The 22,904-nt window shown below is 36.4% G+C and overlaps 3 protein-coding genes and 1 long non-coding RNA gene across 6 annotated transcripts in view; 2 read left to right on the top strand and 2 right to left on the bottom strand.

The window, feature by feature from the left end:
* Positions 1-12,693, top strand: part of NLK (nemo like kinase) — a 71,395-nt gene extending 58,702 nt beyond the window's left edge. For 2 of the 3 annotated variants that reach the window (XM_064523054.1, XM_064523053.1), the window contains exons 8-12: positions 3,062-3,163; positions 6,435-6,521; positions 8,273-8,471; positions 10,359-10,452; positions 10,976-12,693. In XM_064523054.1, coding sequence (XP_064379124.1) covers positions 3,062-3,163; positions 6,435-6,521; positions 8,273-8,471; positions 10,359-10,452; positions 10,976-11,030 — 537 coding nt within the window. In that variant the 3' untranslated portion in view covers positions 11,031-12,693. Of the gene's footprint in view, positions 1-3,061; positions 3,164-6,434; positions 6,522-8,272; positions 8,472-10,358; positions 10,459-10,975 lie in introns of all 3 variants that reach the window. The other variant, XM_064523055.1, reaches the window with a different exon arrangement.
* Positions 1-15,957, bottom strand: part of LOC135330303 (uncharacterized) — a 35,554-nt gene extending 19,597 nt beyond the window's left edge. Inside the window, exons 1-2 of the long non-coding RNA XR_010392243.1 lie at positions 15,479-15,957; positions 113-235 (exon numbers count right to left, since the gene is read on the bottom strand). This is a non-coding gene — a long non-coding RNA (uncharacterized LOC135330303). The remainder of the gene's footprint in view (positions 1-112; positions 236-15,478) is intronic.
* Positions 15,958-16,040: 83 nt separating this feature from the next.
* Positions 16,041-20,214, top strand: TMEM97 (transmembrane protein 97). The gene is made up of 3 exons (XM_026106770.2): positions 16,041-16,221; positions 17,800-17,944; positions 18,475-20,214. The coding sequence occupies exons 1-3, from the start codon at positions 16,099-16,101 to the stop codon at positions 18,723-18,725; spliced, it is 519 nt and encodes a 172-aa protein (XP_025962555.2). The 5' UTR covers positions 16,041-16,098; the 3' UTR covers positions 18,726-20,214.
* Positions 20,215-20,331: 117 nt separating this feature from the next.
* IFT20 (intraflagellar transport 20) lies at positions 20,332-22,904 on the bottom strand. Its single transcript, XM_026106783.2, has 4 exons — positions 22,658-22,904; positions 22,234-22,319; positions 21,311-21,414; positions 20,332-20,783 (listed from the first exon to the last, which is right to left on the bottom strand). Exons 1-4 carry the CDS (start codon positions 22,782-22,784, stop codon positions 20,702-20,704), a joined length of 399 nt encoding a protein of 132 aa, XP_025962568.1. The 5' UTR covers positions 22,785-22,904; the 3' UTR covers positions 20,332-20,701.

Raw genomic sequence — 22,904 nt, 5'->3', positions numbered from 1 at the left:
TTATTGTCATATATGCTTTAATTATCTTCTGAGAAATTCAGTATTCTTCAAAGGTGAATAGTGTCTATATAAGTGTTTTGGGCTAGTCTATATTACAGTCTATTCCTCATACCTGTGCTGAGCCCCTCAGCGTAGACTGTGTACTAAAGGTGATTATGCCATTCACCCCGTGGAGTTAACTAGGCCAGCAAAAACTCTCTGACATGAGTATAGCCATCCTCACGCTGAAGTTTTCCTGGAAGAGATAAAGGAAGAGATTGTTTTAAAACTGACAGTACTGGAATTTTAAACTCAAATGTGTGATAAAGAAAAATGATAAAGCTTTAAATTATAAAACAATTTGGAACTGATGACTTTGGTACATTAAACTGTGTAAGTAGCATGTTGAAAGCAAGGAAGATACCTAAGTTGGCTACTGAAGTTACCTTAGCTATCTTTTGATAAGAATTTTATGGAATATATTACAAAAAGGAGTGATATAATCTACATGGAGGATTACATAATTAGAAATACTTTCAAATACAACATTTCCTAACTTCTCTGATTTTTGCTTATCAATACTGTTTAGAATAGTTAGCATTTTTTTATGTTATCTTTCTATTTTTATTAAAAAATACATCTTTAAAGGTGCATATACAAGTTAATTTTAGATATACTTCCAGAAACATTTAATTAAGTCAATTTTGTCTTTTAGTGCATCTGTGGTGTGGGATGGGTGACTGTTCACTTGTTGATTATCTGTGGGAGCAAATACCTTTCTTTGTTTCCTTTAAAGAACAGTCTGTGCGCTGTTACGTAAAGGGCAGGCAGTACCATGCTAAGTTTTAACCACCTTCCTAGGTTTGGTAGTTCCTCTAGTCTTTATCCTGTTTTTCTGATCATTATTTAATCCTCCTTAAGATAACAGTTCACATGCCTGAGACAGTAAGCCAATTCCATTTGGAAGGATCAGTGTGTCAGGAGGAAAGGAGAATCGGGCAAATACTGCCAGCCTAAGGTAGCTGTTTCCCATGAGCTGTAGCAAGTATGTGAGGCTGCATTTCTGGTGAGTTCTGTAGCCTGTTTGACAGGTCAGCACAGATAAATGCACAGAGAAAATAACCAGCACAAATATCAGTTGTAGCTGGATACAAGTGTTTCGTAGGTACCTGGGTTGCAGAAAGCAGACTAAGACCATGAACTTACTTGAAATCGGTTCCTAAAAGATGGTTGGATTTTTTTAGTCTCTTTGTGGATACAAATCAGGGACCCAGAAAAGAAAATCTGATATATATATATGAGAATATATACATATTCTGAAAAAAATTAACGTGGTTGGAAGAGGAAAATTATAAATAAATGTCATAATTCAGGAAATAATAATAAGTAATCCTGGGAGCAACTATTTGTAAACTGCAGTGCACTGTTGAAAATGGTAGGGTCGCCTCAGCATGAACTGAGGATGTGAACTATCATTTGAGTATTAGAATTGTTACTAGTTGGTTTTGCTTCTCCTCCTTATTAGCATACACATATACTTTCCACATGTGAAAACCTCAAGGTTTAGGATTCTTTCCTGTCTAGTTTTCCATCTGCCTACGAATGCAGATGTTTTGCTGTTACTCTTCTATGAAGTAACCATAGTTATGGCCACACGTTACCAGGGTAAATAAGGGGACGTGTTCAGTCCAGTTATGAAGCTGCATATACATTGAGGCACCTTATAGACTGGTGTTTCTGCTGGAGAGAGGGGAAAGAACATGCCAATTGAAGAGTAACATAGTTTGATGTGTGAACAGTGGTCACCTTTCACTATTTTATCGCAACAGTCGAAATGAGTGATTTTCAGGCGTGCAAGCCTCATGCTGCTGACGATAGGTGTACTCTCAGAGGAGAGCTACGCAACTGCTCATTAGCTCAAGTGGATGGTGGTCGTGAGGGACCACTTGGGACTTGGGTGCCGATCTCACCGCTGCCTCTTTATATTTATATATTTTTAATTCTGTTTGACTTCTAGAGGGTTTTTTTTGTTTTGTTTTGTTTTTATTGACTATAGGAGTATATGCACACATGCTTGTAGAAATGAAATAAGAGCTTGTGTGTTTCTTTCCAAAATTAAAAATGTGAACAAAATGTAGCGTCATTTAAAGTTGATACAAGTTTTAACCACAGTATCGTCTTTGCTCTTTTTTAGGTAACTTTCATATTCCTCACCAGCACCACTTCTTTTCCTTTCTCTGGTGCTGGATAGATATATATATTTCTTTTTTCTCGTCCATTCTGAGTTTGTCATTTCAATACCTTAGCCTTTCTTCACGCCAGCAATACTACAAATGAGATGAAGTAATTCTCATGTTAATTAAATCTATATAATTTACAAAGGTGACATGAATTGAACACACACAGCTTAAATACCTAATGATGTACATTTAATTAATTTAATTTAGAAAAAAAATTATGGGAAGTCCTGATAATGATATTTCCTTTTTTTTATTCTTTTATGTGAAATGATTAGAGCTGTCTAGTACTTCTGCTCAAATTAATATGTCAAACTTTGCTATTGGAATTTTAATTATAATGTTTGTACTGTGGTTCTGTGATTTTTTTTTTTCATTTTCCACTTTTTTATTTCTGTTGATGGCAAAATATTTTATGTAAAACAGTAGTTGACCTGATTTGGGGGTCATTTTGTGTGGTATATTGGGATGCAATGCTGAAATGCAGTTGAGAATATTTAGTTTTTAAAATGAAAAACACAACATTAACAGTACTTAAGAATTTTTATAATGATGTAAAATCGACTTTTGAAATTACAACAAATTATTTTACTAAGCCAGTAAAGAAAAAACCTCCCAAACTTAAAAGTCCACTTCTGTTAGGACTTTTTCAGTTAAGTTGCAAATGTTTGCGTTTGCTCTCTACTAAATGTATAGGTTAATGTTCTTTAGCTTTACTATCAGTAAAATAGTGTGTTTTCCAACTGATTCATTCTTTAAACTTTACTTTAGCTTAAGAATCTGCTGTTATAGTGAAGAATATTATTATGTCTAAGATCTGAAATATCTGTATTCTATACTTACAGTTGGATTTGATCACAGACCTGTTGGGAACACCCTCACTGGAAGCTATGAGGACGGCTTGTGAAGGCGCCAAGGCACATATACTCAGGGGTCCTCATAAACAGGTATAGCTTGATATTAATCTCCTGGCTTTCTTTACACTTGGTCAAGACTATCCTTCAGTTAGCATTCATAAATCAGGATTTCCTCTGGGCAGGGTTCTACTGCCATATCATCATTCTGTTTTACATCTTGGTTAAATTCTCAGACCAGAAAAAAATTCATTCAAATGGCATTTATATCATACATATGTTCGTAAGTATTTTAATTGGATATTTAATCTCAGAGTTATCTCTAACTGTAAACTGAATCAAGTTTACCAAAGGTTGTGTTGTTGTTGCACTGGCGCTGGTTAAAGGTGTAGTTCTGCAGGCTGCTATTGAGGCAAAGCAGTTTATTGCTAGTAAAGTGCATTTCTGGCTTCCGTCGCATATATATTGCTTGATGTACTGACACAAGTGAATTTTTTTTGGAGAGAGAGAGAGAGAGAGTTTTAATAGTTATTTTAAAAGAAGATATTTATTTTAAGTTATAATATTGGCAAGAGACAAATTAAAATTAACAGTACAGTTCAGAAAGCTCCAGAGGGACCCCTGTATTGATGGTATCAAGAGTATTAGAAGTTAAACATCTGTGTAGAATTAACGCAGTTTTGGAAATCTTGTGGATCCACGCAAATTTAATATAAAGTCTAACTTTGTCAGTGAGTATTATCCCATAAATATACTAGCTAGTTTTCAGACGCTTTGTTATATTTTTGGCAAGCTATTTTAGTCACTCCTGTCAGCAGGCTAGTATATTTTTCCCACATCTCAGTGCTAATTAATCATACACACTAGTGGAGCACACTGTTGAATTCTTCCTGCCCTAATGGCTCTTCCCAACACCTGCATTCGCTAGCTAATAAGAATGCTATTTGAATTTTCATGAGAGGAGAACAAAGGTAGGGGTGTGTGTGTATGTAGTTTTGTTTTGTTTTTTTAATAACAAAAATTTTAGGAGTATTAGATTTGAACAGTAACACACTCCCTATTAGGAATTTTGTTTGCAGCAGTGCCTGGCCTAAAATTCATGGGGCTTTTTTATTTGTCTGGTTGGGGTTTTTTTGTTTTTGTTTGTTTGTTTGTTTTGGTTGTTTAAGAGGATTGTGGTTTTGTGAACTTAAGCACTGGCCTTAGGGCACCCTTTATCAAGTAGCAAAAACTTTTTCAACTGCATCATTGATGCATTTTCAGGAAGATTATGGTAAAATAGAATTAAAACTTTATTTTCCTTTAAAGAAATTGAATACCTTTACAAATTTTTGGGATACTTATTTTGTACTCTGCTATTTTCTATGCATAGATTTGAAAATGGGAATAATGTAAATAGGAAAACATGGTACTTTATCTTGGAATCTGACATTGCTATGGCTTTAAAAGGGAAGTCTTTGGAGCCCCTTCCAGAATGTCCAGGATATAGTTAATGCTTTAAAATAAATAAATGACATATAAAATTGAAGGGTTTTTTATTATTATTTTTTTATTTTGTAAACTTCAGGCAGTATTTCTTCCAACATTTTAGAAACCCTGGGGGGAAGGGAAGAAATGTCTGTTTGCATTTTGCTATCTTAGTGTTAACATTTAATTTCAGAGTCAAAGGAGACTTTCAGGCTAGAGAATATGTGAAGTTAAAAGTTGTCAAATGGCAACTTAATATGTTAAGTAAAATCTTGGTAGAATGTTATCTGCTTGTCAAACTAGCAGGGCCTGGCTATATTGCTGAGATTGGAAAAGAGGTTGACCTCGTACTCAAAGCCATATAATCAATCTGCTTTACAGCACTTATTGCTAAGGAGATTTGTACTTGCCTTCAAATTCCTGCCTCTAAGGAAGGTTATGTGCTCGTATTCCCAGCAAGTGCCGGATATAGCCAGTTTTTAAAATCTGTTTTATCTTGGTATTTGTACCACAATATTTTCTCACTCTCAGCTAAAACTGGAAAATTGCAGAACGGATAGGCCCTTGTGCTTTTGTGCGTGTGAGCAAGAGGAGGAAATACAGGAGAAAAGGATCTGCAAAGCTATGTTTTTGTGCAGGCACGATACTGTGGGTCTAAGCAGCATTGCACCACTGCTGCTAGCTGCGTGCGTCCCTCCAGGGAGCTTATCAACTTCTGCTTGTTCTTACTTTTTTAACGTGCCATTCAGGCCCCGAGTACCTCGCTATAAAACGAGGTGGAGTTCACCGAACCCTCCCTTCCTCCCATCCCCCTTTCCTTCAAGCTGTTGTAGTTGGCCTATTTATTTCTATCTAAAACACTGTATGCCTGAAGGTCATTTTAATTGTACTAGATGTCACTTTCGGTTAGATATGGATTGGCTGGGAAAAGAAAAGCAAAATAATCCATAATTTGGCAGTGATTGAGATCAGAAAAATGAAATACTGGAAATGATGTGGATAATCAAACCTTCTCTGAGCAGCTGTGGTTTAAAGTGGTATATACAGATAAATAAATAAAAATCTTCTAGAAAAATGGACACAACATTTGCAATAAATATTGAAAATAAATACTTAAGAACTTTACGACAGGTAATTTTGTAGGAAATGAAAGTTGCAGACCCTTCAAGAGGCTTCAGGATTTCCAGGCAAAGAATAGTATAACAATCAGGAAATACTGAGCAATTAAGGAGCGGTAGGTTTTATTACTGGTGTGCCATATGACTTGGATGTAAAATGAAAATGATAGTGACTTTCCTGGTAAAAGTACTGAAATATACTGATTAAGGTGCAAAACTATGCATTGAAGACCTGTTCTGGTCCCATCCAGCCTTCTTTTTCATGATTATAATTGAAGGGAGCAGTACAAAATTTGTTACTAATTTTGTTATCATGGTTATAGGGAACTGTTTAAAACCTCTTCAGCATCTGTTACATCGCTAGCTCACCAAGAATTAAATTTTTTTGGTTTTGTAACTCATCAGTAACTGATGACTTTGGCTGTTGATATTATCAAATTCATTTATATGAGGGAGAGAGAGAAAACATTACACTTCGTTGCAGGTTTGTACCGCGGTTGCAGCAGTGACTATTCTGTAGTAAATGTGTCTGAAGTATAGATTTGTCCGGGGTTACATCTGAACTAAGGAAAAAATAACCAATTAACCGCCTGTTAGAACTGCTGAGTTTTGCAATAGTGATTATAATCTTGTTGGAAAGTGGTAAGCAGTGCACATCCTTTTTAGCAGGATATTTGTCCTTGGTACCTATAAGGTAATACATGCTACAACATTAGTTTCTTACTGACGGAGCTGACATGACAACTATTTGTACTTTTCTTTCTCTTATTCCCTTATAGCCATCCCTTCCTGTCCTATATACACTTTCCAGTCAAGCTACGCATGAAGCAGTTCATCTCCTTTGCAGGATGTTGGTCTTTGATCCAGTAAGTATGATTTAAAATAAATCTAATACCTTTTGATTTACAAAATGTTTTGTCGTCCATTACTTAAATGAATATTGGGGATAAGGACTGTTTTAACTGATTTTCTTCTAGACTGCATTTTAGTACTTTCAGTTCTGTAAAGGACATAAGAGTCATCTTATAATTGGTCAATGAATTTTCCCCTGGAACAGGGGTTTCACATTTAAAATCAAGTGGTCTTTTGAAGAAAGATACACTAGACTAAGAGATACGAGGGTGTTCATGAATCATTCCATCTTCTCCTCGCTAGGTGTAGGTAGCAGAACATCAGATATTTTGATGCAGTTCTAATTAGAGATGTGTGGGTGTGCATGGTCTTCCAACACACAAAAAAATTCCTGTGCATCTCCACAATCACTTAATAGGATTTTTTTTCCACCGAGGGTCTGTTTTTCTAGTAGAAATTTGTTGCCGTGGATTTTGGATTTCATCTCTTGGGCTTATTGTACAAAACTGCCTTTGGAAAACCTGATACCTGAATTAGTCTTCTCAGTTATTTCATCTTAACAGTAGAATGAATCCCTTCAAATAAAGAACAGGCAAACTGACTGAACTGCAAAGGACAAAGCTTGCAGTTGATGAAATTTTCGGAAGGAACTATCTTTTGATGTTTAAAAAAATCTTAAGACTGCTTTCCTGAACAAAATCACAGAAAAGTTAAATAATAACTTTTATGTAAACAAACTTAATTTTTCCTTTTTAATTCTGCTGATCTTCAGAATACTAGTATCCCCAAATCACATTGAAATAAATGTTTTTGCTTTGCTTTGATTTTTTTAAAGAAACACGACAACCCTTTAGAACAGGTGATATTCATTTCAGGAGGGAAGATAACATCTAAAAATGTCTTGAGAATTAGGACTGTTGGGTTCTAATTCAAACTTTGTTGCTGCTTTTGCTCTGTCTCTTTGAGCAAGTAAATTTTTTCTGTGTACATGTTTTTCTTTAATTCACCTACAACAAAGGATTTTATTGTTCCTTGGATTTTCAATAGCACTTCTTCCTGCTATACTTTAGAAGCAGATAGCATTCTCCTTTTTAGACAGGGTGGTATTGGACACATGGAAAGACCGAGTACTTTTATTGGGTTATGCACAAAAAAAAGTCTCAGCGACATGGAAATAGACTTTATAATTTAATCCATTGCTCTGACGAGCACCTTTTCTGTACTTTCTTCACCACTGGTTTTCTGAAACTTATTCTGTAAGGTATTCCTAAGAACTCTTTATGCCATATCCTGAGTTATTCTGTCCTCAGTGAGGCTTAAATTTGTATTTTATTTTAGATATGTACTTAAGGACACATTAAAATGTTTTGCAGAGTATGGATCTACAAAATACTGTATTTGCTAACCTTTAAATTCTGGGTGTTTGTTTTTATTATTATAGCATTCATAATATTAAGGTTATCTGGAAAGAGTAATTATTGTAAAATGTATTTCCAAAAATCATATTAGAAGCATTTTCTATCATTAGCTATTGTACTAAAAGGTCAATGTCATTTTAGCTTTGGTGCTTTTTTTTTTTTTTTTAAGTAAAATGTTCCCCCTAGTGGTAAAGTGGTTGCAAACCAAAAACATTTCGTAAGAACTATTTCTTTATGTGGTTTGGGATTTATAAAACAGTTGAGAATAAATTGACGAGTAAGTATTCTTTAGACTGTTTCAGTACTTCTGAAAATGTCTTTTTTTTTTTTCCTATGCAATATTTCAGTCCAAAAGAATATCTGCTAAGGATGCCTTAGCTCACCCATATCTTGACGAAGGGCGGTTGCGATACCACACTTGTATGTGTAAATGTTGTTTTTCCACATCTACTGGAAGAGTTTATACCAGTGATTTTGAACCCATCACTAATCCCAAATTTGATGACACTTTTGAAAAGAACCTCAGTTCTGTTCGGCAAGTTAAAGGTAAGTAGTGGTTAACATTTGCATTTGGGTTTATCTTCCTGCTCCATCCTTTAGTAGTTTATAGTTAGGATAGGCAATCTGAATGTAATTACTAACCTAGGGTTTTTTTGATATTTTTCCACAGTAGATACTGGAACAAATTTCATTACACTAAAAGAACAGAGTTGTTTGCTGTTTTTCTGACATAAGATAATGTCATGCACGCTCGTTGACATTTGAAAGTCTATTGATTTCTCACCCTAATAGTGTTCTTATCTGGAGCCAACATTCCCCATGCCACTCACTCGCTTGTGCGGCTGGTGAAGGGGAAATCGCTGTCATTCCTCTTTGGGGTGGGAGGCGTCATCGTGATAATTATCCTCAGCAAAAGTCAGCATCATCAGCAAGTAACAGATGCTGAGCAGTTTCATAGTTCTCCCACTTAATTTTATCTGATCTATTACAGTCTGCTCATATCGGTATGTCCATGTCAAGTGCTTTTGAAGCAGCTGCGGTCATAAGCCCTGCTGCTGATGCCATTCTGTGCTCCTGGCACTAATACACGAGACTCGCTCTGGGTCCTGACGTGCCGTCGTGAGGAAAATCAGCCTGGATGCCTGGAAGAGGAAGCTGCTAGTGCAGACAGCTACTAAACACAGCAGTTACTCTGTGGCACTAGAGATCTGGAGTCTGATTCCATCATAACAAACAAGCCATAAAATAGACCTTGTTTCTTTTGAAATCAGATCCAATCAGGATAGCATTCCTTTTACGAGAGCAGTGCAAAATTAGAATCCTGGCAGGGATTTAGGTTCCATTTAGTGGCAATGTTAATTAGACCAAAAGGAGCAAGTGAGCTATGTGTTCTGAAACAGGAGAAATGTGTTATCTCATCAATTTCTAACAAATGATTCTGTCATGCAGGAAAAAATGCTCTATAATGTTGCCATGATAGAAGGACTTATTTTAGATAAATCCTGAACTTTTAATTCTGAAATTCACATTTATCGTTTCTGCAACTTCACATAACATCATTTTCTTTTTATCCTATTGCTCTTTCCATTTCCCTGCTCTTTGTCCATCACTTTTCAGTGGGTTATATAGCTCTGCTATGTTTTCTGTAATCTTTTGTTCCAAAAATTGCCTTGAAGGTTTGATGACAACAATGCAAATTCCAGCACATTGCCTCTAACTTACTATCCAGGTGTGCGGAGCTCTGTTCTGGCATTCATTGCTGCTGCATATCGAAGAGCAGCATATTTCCAAACCTTCCAGGCTCCCTGTCTGTGTGTGTGTGCACGCACATGAGTGCGTGTATAAAAAAAGATGTTTCGTCTGGCAGCTGCATATAGAGCTCCTCTTTCTTTATCAAGATTTACTTCTCAGTTTGAACCTTCTCAAGTGGCAGTTTTGCGATTGATTCATGAATTCAGTTGCTATCACAAAACTGGACTAAGCATTTAGACTGGATACATTTTTTTTTTTTATCTCGCATGCCACTACATACCACTAATGAATAATAGAACTGTGTTCTCAGTATTAGCAAATCAAGTTCAAGTTGAGAATTCTTTGTCTTTCAAGGATTTGTATCCTAAAATTCTTGGAATTTAATCTGTAATTGATTATCATCAGTTTAGTATTATAGTAGTGATTGGGGGTTTATTTTACATACATTTATTTCAATGTGCATATAAAAGTTCCCTGTGAATTTAAGGTATGAGACTGAATGTGTTAGATTAGGAAAACTAGAAAACTTTTTATTTTCTTTTTTAGGAAAACTTCTTTTATCCTTACTAAAATATACTCTCAGTGAAGGAAACTATTTTCCTCTATTCCAGATTAGTTTTTATTGAAGCAAAAATTGTTAATCTATGTGGTATGGTGTTTTTATCTTTCTCTCTTGTACAGAAATAATTCATCAGTTCATTTTGGAACAGCAGAAAGGAAACAGAGTGCCTCTCTGCATCAACCCTCAGTCTGCTGCTTTTAAGAGCTTTATTAGGTAACTGTATGTAATCACATCTGATACTAATTCACATTTATTAGTAGTACACAAGTCACACATTCAAAATGTTTTCATATTTTATGTCCATAAAATTAGGGAAGACCCATAGGTAACTGCTGCAAAGAATACTTTAAGCATATGAGTGATTATATTAAAAAGTACTTTTTTGAAGATAAAGATGAATTTAAGTAAAATGTGCAAAAATTTCAAGTAATATTTTTGAAAATACATGAAAGTACAAATATCACCCTGTAAAAATTAAATTGACAGATTGACAAGTTGAATTCTCATTGTAAAATTGCATTGTAAAAAAAATTAAAATGGATGACAGTGATAGGTGAGGAATCATTAAAAATAATAGGTAAGGTATATTGAAGTATTCGTTGTCAGTGTTGTTGACTGTTGGTCTGTGGGTTTTTTTTGTTTCCTTTGAAATCTTTGCTTGCTAGTCAAGCATTAACTTTCTTGTCTATTAGCTATTGCAAATGAACACTGATTTTCTGTATCTCTTGCATTCTAGTTCCACAGTTGCTCAACCATCCGAGATGCCGCCATCTCCACTGGTTTGGGAATAAAGTGGAAGATAATATACTACTGAAGATGTAATGTAGCTTTCCACTGGAGTCTGGGATTTGCAATTCTGGAGGTTAATCATGCTTGTACTGTAATTTTACTAATGAAGTTTTAAATTAACAACCACTACTTGTACAATATGAATAATATTTAGAAATGTACTAGACTTTTAATCTTGTAAAGTGGTTGTGCTTTTAGAAGAAAATATTTTACCCAGAGTTGCACGTGTTTTATGAATTCTAGTGCAGCTGTGATGGCTCAGCTCAGAACAAACAGAATTGAACCAAATTTGGGGAGGTTTTTTGTTCTTTTTTTTTTTTATTGAAGTGAGATTGTACAAAAAGATAGACATACATTTTGATATTGAGCCATTCCTGAAGATTTTGGGTTTTCTAAGATTAAGGAATACAGAAAACTTGACTGCGACCAATCATGAAGTCACATCAGATGACAGTGACCACATTAAGTGGGCATGTCACCTGATGATCAAATCCTATAAATAGCTTCTCACTAGAGCTGTGATGGTGATGTGTGCTGTTCTAAAATCAAATGTTGTGAGTAGAGAGAATGAGTTTGTGACTAGGAGAGACTAAACTTCTGTTTCCTTACCCAGTATAAATATATATATATATTTAATCTATTTTTATTAGAAGTTTTTCTGCTCTTTCTTACATAAAACCCCCCAGCATGCATCTTCTATGTGTGTAAATAATTCCATTTATGGGCTAATTTCAGAGATCCCTGACATCATTGCTGTATAGAGAGAAACTAGCTTGCACATTTTAGGTCTGTGAAATTTTGTGAGAACTTTTCCTGCACTGGACAGTTGAGGAAAAAAAAGAAAAAAGAAAAGGAAAAAAAAAGCACATAGGGAATTATGTTAATTGTGTTTGTGTCTTTAGGCAAAGCTGTGGAAGTCTTGAAATGTCACAGTAGTAAATAACTTTTATTACTTTTTGGCTAATTCTTTTTCTGTTGGAACACTGAATTCTGTGCATATGTATATATGAACACAAATTGAAGGCCTCTACCTCCTGGAGTATACAACTTGGTTTGTTTACCTCCACATGATTTTTTTTTTTTTTTTTTTTTTTTTTTTAAGTTCAGTGTGGAGACTTGAAACTTGAATGTCCCTTCCAACTTTTATATTTAAAACAAGACTAGAAAATTGAAGACTGTTTTTCACCTGTACAAAGAAATACTAAAGGGTGGTCTTAAAATTTGAGCATTGGTCTGGAGAAAAACCGTGGTGTTTGTTATGGACAATTAACTGTTAAAGTTATTGTAAGTTATCTGTATTTAGCAGAGTATTTTCAACAAGAGTGATCTGAGCTGAAATTGGAGACTATTAGTAAGTTATGTTTGGAAGTTTTAACTTCAATGAAGTAATTATTTGCTGTGAAAGAGACAAACATTGAATTACTGAACAAAGATGGTGCAATATCTTTGTTTTTTATGAGGCTCCTGAGAATAAAACCAACTGAAGCATTTCAATTCACTTGAATGAGAAACGTGTTTTAATTAAAAGAGCCCAAGAAGACACTGGTATGAAAGGTAAAATCTCAGAGGTTGGTCAGTTAATGTGGCACACTTGCTGGTCACTTTGTAAAATGTAGATTTGAAGTACAGTGGTGAAAACATTAAATGTGACATTTGAAAAAAGAAGTGGTGTTATCTTTATTTCCTTCCTTATCTCCCACCTTTATTTAAGAATCAGTTGTCACAATCTTGATCGAATAATGTCTGAAAGTATATAAGTAAAAAGAGTTTACAAAATACTGTTTTGGGCATGGTTTTGATTTTTACACATGGACACACACATGCATATGTGTATGCTTATATATACATGTACATACAATTTTTTATGAAATACATATTTAATCTCTAAGCTTGATCCTGAATAAAGGCAAAATTTGCAGATGAAATCAAGACAAGAAACTGACTTTCCCTTTATAGGGAGTTTGAAAGAGATGCATTCAAGTATAGATTGTACTTAATTTGCGAAGTTCATGTAATTTTTTTCATTATATATGCTTTCATTGTTCTCTGTACTACTAATGCAAAGAATGCATCATTCAACGGTGTTGTAACAATATGGATAAAAAAAGGTTCATACGTTTTATAGATATAACTCTTCTAAAGATCAAACAAAATGAACTATCTAGTTAGCTTCAAGATTTCACAAGAAATAAACTGACATAAAGGGAAGGACAGCCTTTCTAGCAGGGGTTCTCTTCCCAGCGCTAGCATGATTATTGTTTGTGATTCATGTATACATACCTCTTCTTCAAAGACTTCATGCTATTGTGAGCTGAATTTTAACATCTTTTAGAATTGGTGATGTTGTCATTGTTTCATGGCTGTCTGTTAATGAATCGGTTTCCCTTAGTTTAGTTCACTGCCGTTTTTTAGTCTGCTCATTTGATTCTCCTTCAGCAAAAGACTACAAATGTGGAGTTTATTTGTGGGATCTTCTCATTTTGACACATAGCTTTGTAAATGTATTAGCACACAGTGATACGATTAGCAAAGTCCACTTTGTGCATCAGTGTATTTTTGGAGCTAATTGCTGGAGTTCTGTGGGTTAATCTCATTCATAAACATGCAAAGAATAAAATGTCTTTTGGACATTTACCTTTCAGGGTGTTTTGATACAGATGTGGGCAAAGCACTTTGCAGAATGAGTGTGTGTAATTAAAATTGGGTGTGTACATATATGAAGAACAACTGTAGTCTCTGCTGTATCTTACACTTTTTTAATGCAAGTGAACTATAGTAGAAGTGAGAGCTCATAAGAGCCGCCTCTGACAAAGATAATTTGTTTGTAAAGTGAACACGTGTATACACATTACACTTAAGGTAATCTAAAATGTGAGGTTGTATCAGAAGCTTCTTCCTTTCCCAGTAAGGTTAAAATCTAGCTTGCAGTGTAGACAGCAGTTTTCAGAGCTGCATTTTAATCCTGTCTAAGCTTTGCTGATATCAATGTGAAGTGAATTAAAACTTATCATTACTCGTCTGTAAGATCTCTAAATACAGCTTCTGCATCTCCTTTTATTAATTGCACACTGACAAGAGTACAGAAGTAGTGAGTGCAAAAAAATAACTTTTTAAAATTACACACAAGTTTTCAAAAAAATCCAAATATTAGAAGGCCTAATCTTTCTGTGTGTACAACTTGAAGGCGACGCAATGGAACTAAACAAGATTAGCTATGGCAAAGTCAGTTGCCAGAATCCATTTCCTGATGTGTGGTGAAATATCATTGATTTATATCAATTAACTTATAAAATTACAAAGTTTTTTTTCTCCTGCATCCAATTTATTAGTCGTATATTTGGGATACCTGCATCCTGAGAAGCATTTACAGCACATTGCTTAAATAATGTTATCTAATTATCCGTACTAGACTTTTTATTGTTCCTTTGTCTTCTGTTCATTTCATGAAGTACAAATTCTTGACATAATAAAGAGGTAAGCCTTTAAAGCCATACTGAGCAACAGGTGCAGCTCTGTGCTTCACACTGGAGTGATGAAGTTGGAGGTTAGTGAAATACCTGACTGGCTAGGCTCATTTAATGCTTCCTAATACCGTTTTTGTTGCAGTGGTTCCTGTGCTTATGCCCATGCAGAGGATGCAGTCTGTCTTGAGAAACATGCCAAGTACATAACTGACCAGCACTGTCTCCAAGTCACAGTATTAGACACATCCTGCATTGAAATTCTGGCCTCGTTAGGATTAACAGAAACAGGATTTCACTTCAAAGGGCCAAACCCTCAGTGGATGTAAATCACCACATTTTCCTTCAGGGGCTTGCACCATCAGTGTTACAGATGAGCCTGGGGGAATATACTTAAAAATTAAAAGTTCCTAAAGTTAAGAGCATTTCAGTGAAGACACTGGCACATTTTGGGTAAATAACATCTTCAGAACACAAATGAAATCTGCATTCCCATTTGACCTGCCAGGAGTGTATGCATACTCAGCAGATTGAACAGATTGTTTTAATATTTACTCAGTAGCAATTTTACCAGTCTTCTCATTTTATCCTTTCTTAATTTTAGTAGTAGAATATGCTGAGATCCTTAGACTCTTTGTTCCTTATATATATATGTTTTTAATTCTTCTGTCAGGTATCACTTGATAGAAAATTCTGTGCATTGTACTTCTACAGGCCTGCTCACGTATTTTTTTTTGTTTGTTTTTTTTTTTTTAAGCTGTTTGCAACATTGATAAATGGAGGACACCGGTATCCTAGCAGATAATTAAAATACAGTCTGGGTCTACACCTTGGATAACTTGTGTGCTCAATTAGGGATGGAATCGGACCCACTCAGTTATCTGATATACTGTAACTTGATTTGGTGACTTTTTAAGCTCTGTGATGAAGATAGATGAGTCTATGGAAGGCACATTAGTACTAATAACAAAAACTTTTCTTTTTCTTACCTTGATCCTTAGTCTGCTTAAATCTTGAAAAAGCTTGATCCTTACCCATGTGTAAATCTCACAGCCTTACCATCTGTAGAAGATAGTCCAGCCTGTCAGAAATTGTTGTGCAAGAGGAAGTTAATTTTTGTAATGCCTTTTTTGCTAGCTACAGAACTCAGCCAAGAAATGTGAAATAAATGAGTATGAACTGTGGGAAAACAGGATAACATTTTAAAGTATAACTCTCAGTTTAGCAGCTACCAAGAATTGTATACATAGAATTATTTTCAGTATTTCAGGCTTAAATGATTTAGGAGGATATGTTCCATAGCAAGTCGGACACTTTACTTGCCTTTGTTCTGTTCTTTAAGTTACTTTGGTGAAATGCATGTGTATGCTTGTACATGCGCGTTATTTCATAAGCAAACAGCTATAAATTCATTTGTCGTATTGCCAGAGGCTGCTTTGAGTGGGGAACTTAAGATCTAAATGGCAGGTCTTCCTTCTTCCACCCTCAATGTTTTAATGTCTTTAAAATAGTCCTCCTGCAGCAGCGCGGTGAGGCCAGGGCCGCGGAGGCTGCGGGTCTGTGCGGAGGATGACGGGAGTCGGGAGGGGCATGTCGGGAGCGTGCAGCGATGGCTGCTCCGATTCGCCTCCTGGAGTGGGTCTTCGCCGTGTACTTCCTCTCTCATATTCCCATCACGTTAATGATAGACCTGCAAGCGCTTCTGCCTGGAGCTGGTATCTACCCAGAGAGCGTAAGTAGCTGATGATGAGAAGCTGCTCAGATCTCGGTTAGATTGTGGTTTGTTTGCATGCAGCTCTATGCAAAAGCTGTAGCGACTGGTAAGTGAAAGGGAGGGTTTGAGCAGCAGTAATTTTATAGATAGCCTACAGCTTGATTTGTTTATCTTGTGGCATCCTTTAGAAAATCTAGCATGTAAAGAGACATAAGGAAAAAAATGCAGTAAATTTCCTAAAATAAAATAGAGAGGTGTTGAATTTTTTTAGTACTACCTGCGCTATGATTTATTTTTCTTCTGCAGTCATTCATTTGGAAAGTAGAATAAACTTGATTTACTGCTACACTTACCAGCCACGGGTTTTTTTTTTCTTTTTTCATTTTTTTAGCAGATTTCTAAATCAAATGTATGAACATTGCTCCTTTCACTTTAAATGCCTACAGTAAGAGGGGCAAGCAAGAAAAATCCCTGATAAATTTATAGTGTGACTGATAATTTTCCCAGTGTAGTATGTTTTCTGCAGGTAGAGGAAAGCAGGCTGGAACAATAAAATTCATATGCATAGGAATGTGCCATGCTGCACTACCTGTCACACACTGTCTCTTGAACGTGACTCTGTAACCACCCTTGTAATTCAGTGCTCCTGGCTTTGGCTCATATTCCTACCAAAAATGTGAAAGGGAATTGTTACTAAAATGTAAGACCAGGCATATGCAAATATATTAATAAAAATATTTAGTTTGCTGATTTTTGAATTAAAGTATATAAGAATAAATATAATAAATAGTCAATTCAAATAATAGATGGATAGAAGATCACAATCAGTTCAACTTGTCATCAGAATGAGATCAGCCATAATTTTCTACTAGCTTTGTATTTGGTGAATTTGATTTTTGCCATCCAGTACAATTATTGCATTATAGAAACCAGTTTTAATTAATAGTTAACTAGCAAATCTCAGTGCATATCTTTCAGTTCAAAGTCCAGCTTAAAGCCATGCTGGAATTTACATTTCCATCGTGGAAACAGATTACAGCTCACTAGGCCCAAATTTTTGCACCAAGCTCTTCAAGTCGCAGTAGGTAGCTGTGTATCCTGAGGTCTAATGATGCACTCACCTGAGTGAGCAAGGCACCAAACTCCTCTTGATTCAGTGAGACCTGGCTGGGACTGCTTCCGTAAGTCACACTAGCTAGTTAGACACTACAAGTGCCTAAAAATATTTGCAACATTGAGCCCACCTGTCCTGGCAATAGGAGGGTCAGAAAGAGGAGAAAGAGTCCTTTAGCCACTAATCTTAAGGTGTGGATTTTTTGTGGGTCTGTTTTTTTTTTTTTTTTGGTAGAAAATAACAGTTTAGGAACTGCCTGTAATGTAAATTTAATATATACTTGAAGGAAAGGATTCATCACATTAAAGACTTCAGGAATTTAATCTCTATTAAGACAAAATTGCACTAAGAAGTGCAATCATGTGATTTCTCCCACTGCGATCACAGGCTTCATCCAAAGAGCAGCTAAGGTTCATCATTTTTTTTTCCCGTTGCAGTTGATGTTGAGTGTATTAATCTGTTATTTTGTTCTTTTCCTTAAGCTGACAGAGTTGTTACAGTGGTATGCAGTCACCTTTAGAGATCCAATGATGATCCAGCCCCCTGAGTGGTTTAAGTCGTTTGTATTTTGTGAAGCCTTCTTACAAATGCCTTTCTTTCCCATTGCAGCATATGCCTTCTTAAAAGGTTGGTATAAAAGTAGAAGAACAATATGTCATGTGCAGCATTTCTGCAGAACACTTGTTTTTTGTATAGCAAAGAAAGTTTATCCAGCAATCTTAAGCAATTATAAGGATACACCATGTGGGGTGCTATTTTCTTGCAAGTTTTATCTGACAAAGCAGCATAGAATAAGTCCTGTCAAAAATAACTGTAACTGTAGGCCCTTTTCAACTGCAATCATTTACATGTAACCAGCACCAGCACTTAACATCTGGCAAGCTACCCACATAGACAAAGTTCTGGGTCAGGTCTGTGTACTTACTTTGTTGTTTTAAAACTTTCATGATTGCGGCGTCATTCTATATTTCCACTAAGTCAGATCCTAATTTTCCTAGGTTGCTACTAGTATTAACAGTTTTTCTACAGCCTATTTACTATGACTGTGGCTCAGCCTGTCACAGATGTAACAGTTAACGCTCTGTTAATTTAAAAGCCACTGAATTCTGCTCTTTTCAAAAATATTTCAACATTGCTTCATTTTTGCCTCAATACAGGTGGCTGCAAATGGATAAGGACTCCTGCAATTATCTACTCCAGCCACGTAGCTACAACTTTGCTCCCTATCATTGCTCATATCCTGTTTCATGATTTCTCAAAATCTGAGCATTTGGGCCCTCAGACACAACGTGAACGCCTAATTCTCTTATCTGTATATGCACCGTATCTGCTGATTCCACTCCTGATTCTCTTTACCATGCTGTACAGCCGCCAATACAACCATGTGGAGAAAAGGAAAAAGAAGTGAGTCAGCTATAAAAATTGTAAGTGCAGCACTCATACCTGTTTATTAGAGCCTATGCTGACCTAGTCCTTTGGGACAAACATCTGTCTAATATTGTCAACTGCCACAGCTCTTACCCAAGCATCAGACTCCTGCAAGAAAAGTTGGAATTGCCTTGAGCTTATAGCTCTGCTCTAATCATTTGGCAGAAGCCTCTATTAGCCATTCCCTGTAGTACCTCTGCATACGCAGCTCAAGGGACCTAGCTCCTCTCACACTGTTGATCTTGTGCGGCACATCTGTATTAGGAAAATAAACCTTTTCCACTGTGGTATGCAACTGCACATGGGGGTGTGTGGGAGGGAACTGCACCTGATACTTGTTCTTCATTCAGCTAGTCTTTTTCAAAGATGATGTTACAAAGTCAGTTAAGAAACCTCTCTTCTAAGAACACATCGTGCAAACTCTGTAATTATACACAACTTTGCAAAACTATGCTTTTGAAGCATTTCCATATAACAATCCTTAACTTTCTCAGCCCTTCCAAAAAGCAAAATCTCACTCTGCTTTCCTCAGTTCAAATTTTGATTACCTGTAAATGTCTGGTCAGTGAAATATATGCCAAAAATCTGGATTTCTGAATGCTTAAAGTTAACTTAGTTTTACAGTGAGGCATGCTTCTTCCCAAAGGATTTTGAAGAACTTCAGCAATTGTAAATAAGCATTTGTAAGCTACTCACTTCCAATGAAATCACTTCTAGTATGGAAATAAATAACTAAATGCATCTGAACTAGCATTTCGTTTAAACTTCTTATGGGAATGGCTAAAAGGAACTTAAAATGACCATGAGATCCTACCTAGTCTATACAGTAAATGTTGCATTAGACTTTGAATTTACAGTAAATAAAACCTACTTAATGGTAGAGATTTTTTTCTGTTGTTGTTCTCGGTCTGATCTGCAAGAATCAACCTCAGAGGTTTTTGTAAAATTTACAGGTAAAAGAATAGGCTCTTCAGTCACTACCTATATATTTCAGGACTTCATTGGTGTATAATTTAAAGCTTCTACAGGCTTTGAAAGGCCAAAATTTCCATATTTAGTTGCCTAAAGACAAGCATAAAATGCATCTATTGGCACTTCAACATAAGGCTTGATTTTAATATCAGATGCTATGTGCTTGCAGCATTGTAAAATATGGGCATTCCATTTTTAAATGTAACATTCATACTTATAGTTTATACATACCCCTTATGTCACAGTATGCTTGGAATGGTTTGTTTCATCAATTTCAAGTTCTATTCTTAAAATATTCAGAAAAGCATTCTAGTCTAATATTACTAGCTGTAGGGACGCAGTACCTCAGATGTAACTTAATCTTAATTCTGCTGTGTTTTCTACTTTTTTTGTTTGTAACTGATCAATTGTTACTCATAAATTTGTCCTCCTTTTCTTTTTAACCGGATAGTAAAAGAAAATCTGATCAACACAGATAAAAACTACTGCTGCTTCTCTGTTGTGTGTTGTGTCTTTATAAACATGAAAATACTATATATTGGAAATTCTTCATTAAGAGTTTACAACTCCCTGCATACTCATAAGAGCAGAAATAACTTAGCAGAAGCAACTAATTCTGGGATCTCCAGAAGATCTGAAAACAATAATTTATTTCCTGTTTTCTTTAAAAGAGCTGTACACTTCAAAAAAGTGAGAGACATAACATAGCAGCAGTAGTGTTAATTCAATTGTAATCTGAATTAGAACTACTGACTGTACAAAAATTTTATAAAATTAAAGGACAGAACTGTCTTTATTTACACCTGTTAGAAAGCTCTCCTTATTGCCACTTTTAGTGTAAATTCATATTGCATTAGAAAACATTTTCATTTGTACAAGCTATCTATTCATTCACACACAATGAAAAATTGCATATTTTTGAAAGCCTCAGAATCCTGGAATGTTCATGTTCCCAAGTCAATATGCTGTTTATCTTAAAATCCTCTATTTCTGAAAAATGAATTGGTCAATGAATTCGTGCTGGTCAGCTTCTATTTTACACAGAGTCTCATACTCTATTCGGTATCTGAAAGAGAAAGAAAAGGTTACGAGCTACATTCAGCTCCTGTTATTTAGAAGATTTAGTTCTATCTTCACGGGTCTGTTGTGAAAGAAATCTAGGCTAAGCACATAAGTCATTTTTAAAGCAGTGGCTACATCAGTTAGATGCAGTTCTAAAGTACCTATAAATATCCGGACAAACAGCACTGTATTACAGCTTTATTAGTTTCTTCAGCTGCATGATCTCATGCCCCCTCTATTTAGCCACAAAAACATTAGAAATGAGCCTTTCTGTAAGAGTGGTAGACAGAGCCTTAAGTTAAACATAGAATTATGCCACTGCTCCGTTCCATGCATACTTTGTATAGGACATATCTTAGCTGCAGATGGACTGTTTGAACAAGCTTAGAGCCTGTCCTCCTGCAGGCAAGCACAGATGATAAGACTGAGTATACAGTCTACATAACTGAGCTGAGTTTGTCATGTATGATATACTACCTTCTTTTCAAAACATTAAATCAATGCCCCCCCAAAATTTAATATAAAACTTACCTTTCCAACTGCATCTTTTTCTCAGCTATTAAAGCCTGAAGTTGCTGTTCTTGAGCCTCTCTTTGCTTTGCTATAGACTTCAACAAATTTCGTGCACCAATGGCCTGTCAAAACAGGATTTTCAGTGATGCAGTTGTATCAGGAGGTTGTTTATTTTTTTAAACACTTTCATTACTATCAGATTGATTTTGAAGTGTTTCAGCCATGCCAACAACAGAAGAGGATATCATCTTGATACTGACTGTTTGGTGGAACAGGCACACAGCCCTGAAGCAGTTGTGCAGATTAAGGCAATTTAGGCTTCCTTCAAACTTCAAGTGTTCGTAACAGCCTGACCAACTCTTCTGGATATACAAGCTGATCACTGGTTACTAGTACTACAGACAGACAAGCTCTGGTTATAACTTTTTCCCCAGAACAAATGATGAAAAAACAACCACCTACAATTGTGCTAAACCATTTTTATTTTTGCAATAATATGGGGAAAAAGCAGTCTTGGTGACATGTAGAAATATACAAAGAAAGTTTCAGAGGTAGTTATGGAGATATGTATTGATTTGGTCTTTGGACAGCCCCTTTCTTCCTCCTCATGAACTAAGTTAAAATGGTAGAAAGACTGATTGGAAAACATGTTCTGTTTACATGCAATATACTGATAAGCTGCAACGGTAGGACTATTAAATGCAGGAGTAATGTGACACTGCAAGTGCACTTAAAAATTTTCCAGTTAATATAATTTCTTTGGAGCCCCCAGGCTTTCATAGCTGACAGGCAGGGAGATGTTAAGTACCACGGAAAACATCTGTATGGTGCTGAACAGAAAATGATTATTTACACTGTAAAAGTAGGAAGGAAGGGACCTGTTTTTTCATGTGCTATACAGGACAGAGTACATTACAAGCCAGTAATTGATTGCACAGTACCTTCATCTTCTCACTTTCAGCAGCTTTTGCTAGTTGATCGACAAGTTCGATTAAGCTACCCACTATTTTTTGAAATTCTACTACTTCTGCAAAGAAAAAAAAGTGAAGTAATATCCATCAAAATAACGCTGAATAAGAGTAATGCTTGTACTACAGGCTTCGATTTCCAGCTGTGACTTCTTAGCGCTCAGAGTTTACTGTAAACAGGCGCATTTTAAGGTTTTCCTCCATAACAGACGGGATAGAAAAGGGGAAAGGAAAGAGGGAAGCCCTTAACTGCCAACGGGATTCGTCACTGTCCTCTCCGCCGCAGAGCTCGCTTAATTTTTCGCCAATTCGAGGAATTTTGGTAACCGCCTGCCCCGGCGCGACCCCTGTAAGAGGCCCCCTCGGCGGCCCCGGCCCCCGGCGCGGCGGCACTTACTGTCCACGAAGGCGCCGCACTCCTCGCGGAGCTGCGCCGTCTGCTCGGCCACGCCGGGCTCCAGCACGCGGAGCTTGTTCAGCTCGTCGAAGTGCAGCCCGGCCTGCCGCAGCGCGTCGCCGGCCATGCCGCCCCCGGCCCGGCCCGGCCCGGCCCGGCCCGGCCCGGCCCGGCCCTCCGCACCGCGGCTGCCACGGCGACAGCCCGGCACGTACCGGGGGGGCAGTGCCGTCCCGGCCCCCGCCCC

Source organism: Dromaius novaehollandiae, chromosome 19 (genome assembly GCF_036370855.1).
Source record: "Dromaius novaehollandiae isolate bDroNov1 chromosome 19, bDroNov1.hap1, whole genome shotgun sequence".
In the NCBI taxonomy this organism is placed as follows: domain Eukaryota; kingdom Metazoa; phylum Chordata; class Aves; order Casuariiformes; family Dromaiidae; genus Dromaius; species Dromaius novaehollandiae.
This window is presented reverse-complemented; position numbering and strand designations above follow the sequence as displayed.

Coding starts and splice junctions, on each gene's coding strand:
- TMEM97 (XM_026106770.2), top strand. CDS start 16,099: ATGGCTGCTCCGATTCGCCTCCTGGAGTGGGTCTTCGCCGTGTACTTC. Junction 16,222..17,799: donor CTGGTATCTACCCAGAGAGC/GTAAGTAGCTGA, acceptor CTTTTCCTTAAG/CTGACAGAGTTGTTACAGTG. Junction 17,945..18,474: donor AGCATATGCCTTCTTAAAAG/GTTGGTATAAAA, acceptor GCCTCAATACAG/GTGGCTGCAAATGGATAAGG.
- IFT20 (XM_026106783.2), bottom strand. CDS start 22,784: ATGGCCGGCGACGCGCTGCGGCAGGCCGGGCTGCACTTCGACGAGCTG. Junction 21,415..22,233: donor CTGAAAGTGAGAAGATGAAG/GTACTGTGCAAT, acceptor CTGTTTTGACAG/GCCATTGGTGCACGAAATTT. Junction 20,784..21,310: donor AAAAAGATGCAGTTGGAAAG/GTAAGTTTTATA, acceptor TTTCTCTTTCAG/ATACCGAATAGAGTATGAGA.